General features: G+C 39.3%; 1 protein-coding gene across 1 annotated transcript in view; it reads left to right on the forward strand.

The window, feature by feature from the left end:
• The window catches only part of LOC110449842 (beta-1,4-N-acetylgalactosaminyltransferase bre-4-like), a 43,843-nt gene that overhangs the window by 7,986 nt on the left and 23,307 nt on the right, over window positions 1-12,550 (forward strand). Inside the window, exon 2 of the mRNA XM_021496967.1 lies at window positions 467-699. Within this exon, the coding sequence (XP_021352642.1) occupies window positions 467-699 (233 nt within the window). The remainder of the gene's footprint in view (window positions 1-466; window positions 700-12,550) is intronic.

The raw sequence follows: 12,550 nt of genomic DNA on the forward strand, positions 1-12,550 counted from the left end.
GAGTAGAATGTGGTAGCAATATATGTATGCTTTGAAAGAGAATGATTGATCTACACGAGTTGAGTGTGGATAATTGATGTAAAAAAAATCAAGGAAAAACATTATTAAAAGCAATAAAAACGATCGAATAATATAAATACAGATGTACGCCGATGAAATGGCTCGGTGCTGAGCACCAAGAACGATAGAGATATAGCAACAATAAAGTACAAGTGTAGCGTATATGTACGTAACAACCACATTGATACTAATTCTTACCTTTCTAAAATAAGCATTGCTAGTTTTTAAAATTGTTAGTATAGATTGAAATAAAAGTGTAAAGGTATACAATCAAAGAGTCAAAACTGAATACAAAACGTTAAAAAACGAAAAAAAAACATCCAACATGCCGTACTAATATTAAAACACGGAAGAACGAAAAGAAGATACTTATTGTGAGAAATTTTACGTTATTTCCATTTTACAGTTGGCTGTTTGCGAACATATCAGCAAGGACCACCATTAAAAGATTTAGAGACAATGTTGGACCATCTAAACCCAGGCGGACGTTACGCCCCACTGATGTGTGAAACTAGCCAGCGAGTAGCCCTAGTGATACCCTACCGGAACAGAGAATTACAGCTGCGCACGGTCCTCTATAACCTCCATTTAATGCTTCGAACACAGCAGCTTGACTACGTAATATTCTTAGTCGAACAGGTTGGATGAATGTTATATTTTTAAGTAACACAAACACGTTTGATAGGGTCAAAATCAGCAATTGATATTCATATACGTGTAATTGAACTTTTGGCACATTTGAATGTTATAACAGTGTATATATTCCACCACGGGGTGACTTAATAATAACTAGAATTGCAATTGCGAGCAACAGTACGAAGCCCTTACTTTATAGTGAATCCTCTGCTTATAACAATAAACTTCGTCATTATCAGATAGTTTATATCATATACAGCTTCATGACTGCTCGTTTCTACAGCATTCAATACAAAAAATGTTTTAATGTATACTTACTGAAAATGTTATTGTCTAGGACAAATGGGAAATTTATGGTGAAAATATCTTTCAGATTCTCCATCAAAGTAAGTATTGTAACACTTTCACTACTTGGTATCTTGTTGTCGTGATTGGGTTAGATAGAGAATTTTATCATAAAATTAAGGTTCGTTCCCAGCCTAGAACTGTGACCAAATAAACAATATGATAAATATCATAAAACACATTGGTATCCAGCTCACAATCCATATGGATCTAGTATAGAGAATGGTTTACTTATTTACCTAAGGTGCTTTACCCATGTCCGGGTACCCAGTTTACCCGTACTTGGGTAAGATTTACCCGAAACTAGAGTGAAGTCAAATATGTATCCGAAATCAGTTATTGTTTGAATTATGATCTCAAGAAATTACTTAAGCTTCACAAGTTTTACCCATCATTGGATAAAATCAAGAAACTAGACACATTGTCAATACATCCTTGGCAGGAGATATTTAATGGAATGACCTTGAAATCGACGACTTTCTCGCCTTTTATACTATTCATGAATAATCGCACGTGACCTTTCCTGCCAAATTCCGAATTACGGCTGATATAATGTCCATATCCGTTGCGGGGTTTACATTTGGGTATTAGTTTCGACCATCCGGACACTAAAGAGTTCCGATCATCATCATCATCATCTTCCTAGACAGGAGCTAACCCTAAGGGGTGTGCTGCTCCAGCGATATGGTGGCCATATCTAGAACCGCCAGATAAAAATGGGGTGTTTCTTTTTCATAAAAAGAGAATGCTAGGTACATTTTGTAGGACTAGCTGGATCAGACGGAATCCAAATTTAAAAGACTTGGTCTTGATTACAAGTTATAAGTATCAACTCTACAGTAGTCGGTCGTAAATGCAACTCGACTGAATGCATGACAATCGGTACCAATAAATAGACTATGGTTAAAAACTGTGGTTAAAAACGAGTTCATTGGTTCAGCGGTTCAGTCTCCGTAGTGCCTCCCTGTGAGGTCCTCTGGTCGTAATGAGGTCTGGAAGCTCTCCACTGTAGTTGTGCGGCGTTAATATCACTGGTGATGTTGTTCCAGATAAAGAGGGGGGGGGGGAGTTTTGGTAGATGTCTATTTTGACCTGGATTGCCTTAGGCTGCCGCTAGTGGCCCCACTGGTCCTTGCATCTACCTGACAGATCTTTTGGCTAAACTCTACTTCCACAACATTATTAATGATATTGTACATTAATGTTGCCCTGGCCCTAGCTCTCCCGACAGCTGACGGGTCCCACCCAAGATGATCGAGCATAATAATGATAATATACAACATTTATCTAGTGCCTTATATGATTTGAAAAATTACTCTAAAACGCTTTCAAACATATGGATTAAGCATTAAGCAAGAAGGTAATCATCGTTATGTGCACATAAATGAATAAATGAAAATATAAAGGGTGGTATTTACATGACTTCTGTGCAAATAGTCTAAATGCATTGCCTTCATACTACCTACTTCTCTGGAGGAGTACTAGTAGTTGTTGGACACAAATCTTGCCTGCTTTTGGACTCTCTCCAGCTTGTCAGTATGTTGGGCTTTGTAGGGGCCCCATACCGCTCCAGCGTATTCCATTATGAGTCGGACTATTGTGGTATACGTGCTTGTCCTAACTTCCTCAGGGCAAGCACGCAGGTTCCTTTGAAGGAAACCTACATACCTCGCTGCCTTCGATGAGTTGGTACTGATGTGGTCGTACCAGGAGAGGTCGTTCCTGATGAAAACACCGAGGTATTTGCTGTTCTCGACCTCTGCAAGATTTACACCGTTCAAGTTATAGTTTGTTTTCCGCTTGTTTTTTCGTCATGTCATGTGGATGAGGACGCATTGTTTTGGGTTGAAAGTTATCGGCCAGTCTCATGTCTACTGATGGAGAGCGTGTAAGTCGGCTTGCAGGTTGGCGCTCTCTCTGACAGAGCTGTTTGTTCGGTATATGATGCATTCGTCAGCAAATAAGCGAATCCCACCACACGCTCTTTCCGGTAGGTCGTTAATATACAACAGGAAGAGTGGGGGGCAAATCACGGTGCCTGGGGGTACTCCTGATAGTACGTCCGCTTCCGATGATTTGCTCCCTTCCACGATGACTCGTTGCTTCCTGTTGTTTAAGAAGTTCCTAATCCATGCATGGAGGTTTCCCTCGATTCCGTAGTTGTGAAGTTTGACGAGTAGTCGCTCGTGTGGGACCTTGTCGAAGGCCTTGGAAAAATCAAGAAGTACGATGTCCATCTGTTTTCCTGCATCAACGCAAAGTCGTAAACAGTCTTCACTAGCTACGTCTTACACGAGCGCCTTCTCCAGAATCCGTGTTGAGAGTCTAATAGTGTTTGCTCGTCGTCCATATTTTGCATGACGGAGCTGTGTATGATGTGTTCAATCAGCTTTGCCGTTGAGCAAATTGAAGTCAGCAATACCGGTCTGTAGTTTGCAGCAGTGGAGCAGTCCCCTTCTTGAAAAACCGGGACTACGTGTGCAATTTTACATGCCCCTGTTACTGTGGCGGAGGTAAGCAAAGACTGGAAGATGGTGGTGAGGACAGGTGTGAGTTCCTCACATAGTTCCTTAGGCAGTCTTGCTGGTATGGAATCCGGGCCAGAAGTATTGTGTGGTTTGAGTCCCTTCAAGAGCTTCTTCACTCTTTGCTCTGTTACCGTGATGTCACGCATTGTCTGATGTTGACTGTGACCCATAGAGGGCATAGTGTTGAGGTGAAGACGGAGCTTAACTGGGAGTTAAAGATCTCAGACCTAGTTCTGGCATCGCTGTACAACAGGCAGGGGTCGACACCAGAGGATTCCTGTCTTTTACTCTTGATAAAAGACAAGAATCGTTCGGGGTTCTGCTTACTGTCCGGACTGATGATGTTACTGACATAATGGTTGTGGGCTGTTCGGATCTTTCTCTTTGTCTCAGTTTTCAGGGTGTGGTACCTTTTCCAATCCATGTCCTTTTCTAAGCCTTGGCTTTATGGTAGGCCCGGTCACTACGTCTGATTAGGCGCCTGATGTCGGTATTGATCCACGGATTCGTGTGGCCCGTTCTCACACATTCCTGGAGGGCTATGAGGACACAAGCAAAGCTTTGCTCTTGGTAGACTCTATCTTGACGTATAGTAGTTCTGATGTTTGATTACTGTATACAGGCGTACTAATGAGGTTGGACTTTATTGCAATAAGGACACCGCCATAACAATCACTTTTCCTGTCGTTCTGATATGTAATATAAACAGGAGGTATTACTTCTGAAGATTGGCCACCAGAGTGTAACCAGGTCTCTGTCTCAATTATGACGTCGGGCTCTGTGTTGTCAAGAACGACCTGGACCTCAGATGCTTTGTTCTTGATGCTTTGGAAGTTTACCACAACATTTGATATTTGTTGGCGTTTTCTTGTTGGTGGATGATTTTGGTGTGGAGGATGCTAATAGCTTACCTGTATGAAAGCTTATAGCAGTTGGAGATGTAATGCTATCCTCTGAAATGCTGTTCAAACTGGCGAAAGCATTGTCGCTGGCACTCAACATGGTGTAAAGAGTTGTATGGTTAGATGAATCACACTTGACGCACGACCAGACTGTTGACTTGTTGGCTAGAATAACCATATTATCCTGGTGACATAGACATGCTAGATACGTGATAGGCCTCGTTGGCCCCATTTAACTGCCAATCCACATAACACACAGGGGTACTTTTGCACATATGGGCCAGGGTTGAGTTCTGTCTGTCCACTTATTAGGAGTAAAATTTTCATGTACCGTTTGGTGGCAGTCATAACACCGTATTGATGCGTCGGATGAATGTTGATCAGACAGACGAACAACGATGTTAGTGGAAACATGGAATCAATTTGAGGAATAAGTGAGATACGATAATGATTGTAATCATGTTGTCGTGTCCGATTTAGTGTTTTGAAAGGTGAACGCAACAGGCTTCCAACGTCGTAGTAACATTGTGAGACTTCAGGGGTGGATAGGTGTTCATCATCATTGACGATTTAAATTGTTGTCATGCAGGCTGTGCTTTGGTCTTACTGCGAGGGACATAGCCAGAAAGGGTGCAGTGTAATATTAAAGTTATTACATACCACTTGGGAGGAGACATATTTCTTGTCAGGGTTATAAACAAACCACGGTCATAACCGGAAGTGGGATGAGATGAGTTCCATTGAGCCAGGTGATACAAGAATTAATCGAATTTCCTGGTATGAATTAAGATCTTAGCGTCGTGATGAATTACAAAGGAACCATGGTGATGTTACAAATCACAGTGGACACAAAAATAAATTAGAATAATGAAAAAAATGATAATACCGAAACATGAAAAAATGGTGAAAAATTTGATTGGTGTAAAATGCTACGACTGGCGGTCCGAGCATGCGCACAATCCCAGGATCCCGATGTTTGCGAAGATAATGACATGGTCGTCTGTCGACATCGCCGGCTGAAATAACAGTTCCAAAATAAAAATAAAAGGAATATGACATCGAACTGTGAAGATTCAAGTCTCTGGTAACTATATATATGATGCATTTTCTTGTCATGTCTGTGTTAATTCCGAACATGCGACTCGTAAGTATGGCGGTCTGTTTCTTCGTAGGATTATCCTTGAATCTCACCTGATTCTCTTCAGCATAGAATAAATTGACTTCTAATTCCCTAATCATCCCTGGATCGTTACATTATTTTGGCCTAAGGGGGTTAACAAGATCTTGGTTTAAATATCCTGATTGAAATATGCAATATGGACATCGTCATGTTATTAATGAGAAATATAAGAAGACCTCCACCGCTTTGCCTGTTGCCCAATCCCTTTGTTTCTAAGATCTGAACAATAAATTTTCTGAAACTGAAAGATCTTCACCACCGAAAACAAAATGGAATTACTTCAAGCCCCCTTCCCAAAGCCAGATAATCATTCATATAAAAATGCCTAAATGTAGTCGCTGTGTTTTATACAAATAGAGCTAACCACACAAGAGCGCCCTTCAGTGCCGAAAACGAAATGCACCTGAACAAAGTTGATAAAGCGTGGAAATGTAAATCTGTGATAAAGTATTTTGCAGGTTGGAAGCAACACGAAGTGTTATAAAAACGATACAGTATTTTGCAGGCTGGGAATAAGGCTTAGTGTTATAGAAAACAATACCTTGTGTGATACTACAACTTATATGTCGTTTGTTAGATGAGAACGACAATGTGTAATGACAAGGAAATGGTATTTTGCAGGCTGGAAGCAACACTTTTAACAGGGGGATGCTGATGAACATTGGATATGTCGAAGCTATAAAAACATACAATTACACGTGTTTTGTTTTCCATGACGTCGATCTCATTCCTGAGGATGACCGCATCTACTACGGGTGTGGAACAAACGTACGCCATCTGTCTGTTGCAATCAACAAGTTTAATTATATCTCTTCTCAACAATCTACCCTAAAATCAGCCAAGCGTGACGATGTCATTGTGTGACTTTGTGAGCTTCTTTAGTCCAAATCACGCGGCGTGATCAAGCCAAGCCGGAGTTTTTCAAACAAATAATCTCAACGGATACTCAAAGTTCAGCCACATTAATTTTCCACGTTGGCATTTTGATTTCGGCATTGCCTGAGTTGCCACGCTTAACGCAAATTCAGAGGGGTAGAGCAATTGCGATGTTGATGGATGGTCAAAGCCAAACTGCTATCGCACGGCAGTTTGGTGTTGGCCCGTGTACAATTAACCGTCTCTGTACACGTTTCCGTGCTACTGGGTTAGTTTCTGATCGTCCCAGGAGCGGTCGTCTGCGTGTAACGACCGCACGACAAGACAGGTCGATTCGATTGTCGCACTTGCGCAACAGATTCAAGACTGCTGTAGAGACTGCGTCGCATACCTTAGGTACTCATGGCAGACCCATAAGTCCTCAAACTGCCAGGAACCGCTTGCGTGCCGAGAGAATCATTGCGCGCCGACCTTATGTCGGGCCACCTCTGACACCACGGAGGCGGCAAGTGCGTCTTGACTGGATGCGCAGACATGGCCCGAATAGGTTTGGGATGCGTCGATGGAGGCGTGTGGTATTCACTGACGAGTCTAGATTCTGACTGTATCGCTCAGACGGAAGAAAAAGGGTATATCGCAGACGCGGTGAGCGTTTCGCCGACGCATGCGTGGTTGAACGCGATAGATTCGGTGGGGCTTCTGTAATCGTTTGGGGAGGCATCTCCCATGGAGGAAAATCCCCCTAAGTGGTCCTGGATCAAAACCTCAATGACGTTCGATACAGAGACCAGATCCTCCAGCCACATGTCCTTCCACTTCTCAGACGTCATAACCTAATTTTCCAGCAAGACAATGCTCGACCGCATGTCGCCAGAGTATGTCGTGATTTTCTCACGGCAAACAACGTTCAGCCTCTAGAATGGCCCCCATATAGCCCCGACATGTCTCCCATTGAGCATCTGTGGGATGAGCTAGACAGGCGTATTAGGAAACGTCAAAACTTCACAACTAACTGCGCCCAGTTGATCGCAGCATTGACACAAGAATGAACAACATTCCCGTTTTTCGCGGGTATCCCACTTTGAGTAAGTACTGATGACACGAGTGACGTCACACAGACTTTTCTGCTACAGTATTGTAAAGAGTAGACTTGTCCCTTCATATTGATATAAAATTTTGTACAAATTTCCCAAAATATCATAGGCTATTGATTGCATAATTTAATTGTGCGTTTCTTTTTTTTGTTCAGTATACAATATGGTCTAAGAGTCCGTAGCGGTCTTGTAACTTCTACAAAGAATGGAACTGTTTGTTTTTTTTTATCCATGGAACTAAAAAAAAAAATCCATTCTGATGAGGAAAACAATAAATAATAAAACAAACAAAACGTTATACCAGTGTTTACACAGCAATATAATCCAGGGTGGCCGTGTTCAGCTATGCGAAGTCCTTATATATGTGTGCACACATGTGTCATGCGCTGTAAATCTTCATACTTGTGCATCGTAAAATTTATCTTACGATAACTCGGTCAATTTTTTCAAATATCAAACTGAAATTTGGTATAAAAGTGTGTTATAATCATATGAATAACATTTCGTCTGATGTTGCTTCCTTTTTTTATTAATTTTAGAGATATAGTTTGAAGACGCTTCACGATCTGTAGCTTTCTTTATGTCTGATGTCGCTTACTTTAGTAAGAGTTTTTAAAGATATTGTCTAGCGACGCTTTCTTAACTGTAACGTACATGTTATTACACACACGCGTACGTGCCACGCCGTAGATCGTAAAATTCAATTCATCATAACTCGATCAATTTTTCAAATATCAAATTGAAATTTGTTAAAAAATTATAGTCATATTAACAACAAATCTTCTGAAGTCGCTTACTTTATTCGGTATTTTTATAGATTTTGTCTGGCGACGCTTGTTGTCACTTGAAGACGCTTTTAAGGAGGACCCCTTTTGCACATTATACAATTTCTATTCATGATGTGATTTTAAAAGCATTTGGTCTTTATTCTCATTATACTATAAAAAAAATACACATTTTTTTCTCAATGTTTAAAAACCGTGAAATCTTTGCTGTACATGCTCATATTTTACAGCATGTTTTTCTTTCTTCTGTTTGTTCCTTAGCTGCGATAACGTAGCTTTCTGACGACGAGATTGTTTTAATCGGGGCAGAGGAGGTCGGGTATTAATATCAGTATTAAGTGTTCCCATGCATCCGAATAACTGCATCATACTTATAAGAAATGCGTCCTTACATTCTCCAGAGAATGCACGTTGATATTATATTATTGACTTATTTGTGTTTTGAAATTGCAAGTCACATTGTACAAATGTAGACGTGCAAGTTAGCCTGCATCCCCTTGTCCCACACGCCTGAACCTGGCCAACATTTAGCACGATTACTAGCCGAAGAAACGGGAAAGAAGTGACTGAACTGATCGTCTAGCTCCAGTGGCGGATCCATAGGTTTTTTTTGGCTTTAGGAAACCCCCCCCCACCCTGAGATTTTTCTTTAAAAGTCATGTATTTTCACCATTTTCCTCAATTTTTCCCCACATGGAAACCCCCACAGGAAATTTGGAAACCCCCCCAGATAGGTCTCTGGATCCGCCACTAAGCTCTGCAGCTTTCACAATATCACATCAATTCATATACTTTAAATTGGGTGGAAGATAGGCTGCTACATGTCACAAGTTTAAACGCAGCCACCGTGTCTGTCATCTTCCGTAGCGAAATGTAAACAATCTACCGGAAGTGTGCGCACCAGAAAACAGGAAATCCCTGTCGCTTCGATATCTAAGTCGATATGATTAATTATTGATATCTAAAGTGTATAATATTGTTTAAATAATCAAATGATAGACTTCTAGTTTTAGTAGGTACTTTATAGCGAGCGTAGCGAGCTCTTTTTGTATCGTATGCGTGGTACAAGCAAAAATCTATATATAGTCACACAAAACGAAACTACAATACTATGCGATCTTTTTTCTTTTCATCGTGCAGAACGGACTTTAAAATTTGCGACGCTCTGATGGGTTATTAATAGATCAGAAGCTTAAAAATCACCGTTTTAAACATCTCTGTGGGAATAGAAAATATGTTTCACATCGTAACCTATTTGCGTGAACTTTGCAAACATATTCGTTATGGTTTGAAATGTTTCTTCATTAAAACGGGTTTAAAAAATAAAGTTTTCGACGTTTTTGACGAATCAGGTTTAGTAGTAAAAATGTTTGTGGTCTGAAAGTCGCGGGCCCAAAATTTGCTACATTCTGATTGGTTGAAAAGACCGGAACATATCAACTTCGCCGGGAGTAGGAACACGGGAGGTAAAGGCCTACTGACAGATGGTTTTGTCTTCCGCTCACATTTGCTTATATTTTATAGACATTTTAATTTGTTTGAAGAAATAATTGGATTTTTTCGAAATCATGTGTTACTCAGATCAAGAATTAGTAAAAGAAGTTTTTATCCAAATTTTTCAGAATATGAATAAAACATTGCGGCCATTTCCTAAAAAAAGAGCCAATTTTTCGCCAATCACAAATGTTTTGGTGTTATTTTGTTGGAGAATTGATGAGACATTAAGCAAACAGAGCTTCACAGCATGGAGATAGTTTTAATCACTTGACAGATACATGTATAATTATATAGAAGGTATTGGGAGGTCAAGAGACAGCACATGAACTTTTAAGATCGTCAGCACAATATTTAGGTTTTGCAGTAAAAGCAAAAAGAGATGTTAATCAACGACAATGCTGATGTGCCGCCTGGGGGTATGTACTAATTCCTGTAGGAACTCTATCTAAATCAGAGATTTACAACGATAGATATAAATCTCTGATTTAGATAGAGTTCCTACAGGTATTAGGGTATGTACGCGCATAAATGTGTACTTTTATGTGGGTTAAATGTAAGTGAAATAATTGATGCTTCGCCTACTTTGACAGTTCGTGTCGGTGTCACAATATGCCCCCTCCCCGAAGCAATTTCACAAATGCAGATTTGCCAACCTATTGTTTCTAACGTAATGAAAATATGCCCCCTAGGTAAAAAAAAATTAGAATTGAGTGTCAATCATCTTTTGAGTTCTTTCTGATGAAATCATTAGGTCTTGTACTCAAGCAGAATAAGTTTATTGAGTAATAGCTTCTAGCTTCATTAATTAAACATCCATGTTAGAAGATTTTCAACACTGTAAATATTTTTGAGAAATCTTGTCTTAGAAATTTAGGAAATATATATACATGTAGGTATGTAAATGCCCTTTGGCTATAGTATAAAGTTGTAGGACCAACAGGTATTTAACCCGGGAAACGTTCAATCATGGTAGCAATTCAACGACCTATACTTGGGCACCAGACCGACTGAACTCTCCCACCAACCGCATAATGCCATCAACAATATCGCCGGGACGACGAGTAGGTGCGATATCATTCGCCCCCAGATGGATGATGATGATGTATCGATCCGTAACACTAGGCGATATATGAAACACAACATGGCAGGCTGTGATAGTGCACGTACACTGTCTATCAAAGTAGCTACATGTGTTATGGCAGTCTTATTTATTGCCCAAATAACATTTTTCTTTTCATTTATTACTAAAAGTAAAATAAAGGTAAATCAGAGATACAAAATAGTAAGTGGAATAAAGGAAGCATTGGAGCTAAATACATCTAGAACTTGTACGGCCATTAAGATTTGGAAAACAAAGGATAAAAGTATGACAACAAAGCCCAAGATGTTGCCAATATGCCCATCGACCCCGCCAAATCGAGGTAAGGATTCTGTTTTTTTACTTTTCTCCAAACTAATATGTTTTAAATTGTTCAGAATATGCTCAAATGGTGAGTACAAGGTAAGTACAAGCATTGATAAGAAATCTTGATGATTTCATGTAATGTTTCCCTTTTTCATTTAATCAAAAAGGAAATAAATCAAGAATTTGGGATGACTATTTTTGTACTAAAGTTACATTACATATGCATAATATCAAAAGTAAAATAATGCCGGGCCACCTTGCTCTTATTCTCTTTGTACGTTTCCAATGTACTTTTATTCTCTGTTTGCTTGTTTGTTTGTTTTTTGTTTATGTTTGTTATTGTTCATAAAGTTTTAACCAGTTTTGTAATTTGTTCTTTACACTCACATGAGACATGTTGCTATCATCATGATCAGCGTCATCATCATTACTATTATCTGACATCATCATCATAATTATCATCAGCATCGTCATCTGACATCATCATTTTCATCATCATCATCTGACATCACTTGTTACCATCATCATCATCATCATCATCATCATCATCATCATCATCATCATCATCATCATCATCATCATCATCATCATCATCATCTTCTGACATCATCATCATCATCATCATATCATCATTATCATCATCATCATCATCATCATCATATCATCATCACTTAATACTCACATATTTTCTCTCAAAAACATGTAGTCATAATCATCAGTATTTGTCCTCTTTACCTGTTGCAATACATTTTTGTGTAGTATAGTTGTCATTGATTGCTTTTTAAAGACCATTTATAGATACATTATATAGGGCGCTATATAAATGTTGTACATTATTATTAATATTATCATTACAAGCTAACCGGTAATAAGATTTATATATATACACTGATGTTCTATTTATAGTAGGTGACCTTGACCTTTAATATCAAAGGCTGAAAAGCTATCAAAAAGCTTAAGCAAACATTTTATTACACTGGATAAAGTCGGAGTGCATACGGCCCAAAAGAGCTCCACAAATTGTGCATAAAATGTTTTTCTATTTATAGTAACATTAACCTTGAAATTTGACATCGATGCCTCAAAAGCTACAATTTGTATTCTAAGCAAATACTTTCTAAAGTAACAATGACCTTAACCTTTCACCACCAAAGCAGGCACTTTCTCTGAGGTAGCACTTGATAAAGCCTGAGTGTAATCATCCCAACAGAATTGGAAATATTGTGCCTTAACTAATTTTCT

This window comes from Mizuhopecten yessoensis, unplaced genomic scaffold (assembly GCF_002113885.1).
Source record: "Mizuhopecten yessoensis strain PY_sf001 unplaced genomic scaffold, ASM211388v2 scaffold4823, whole genome shotgun sequence".
NCBI lineage: Eukaryota > Metazoa > Mollusca > Bivalvia > Pectinida > Pectinidae > Mizuhopecten > Mizuhopecten yessoensis.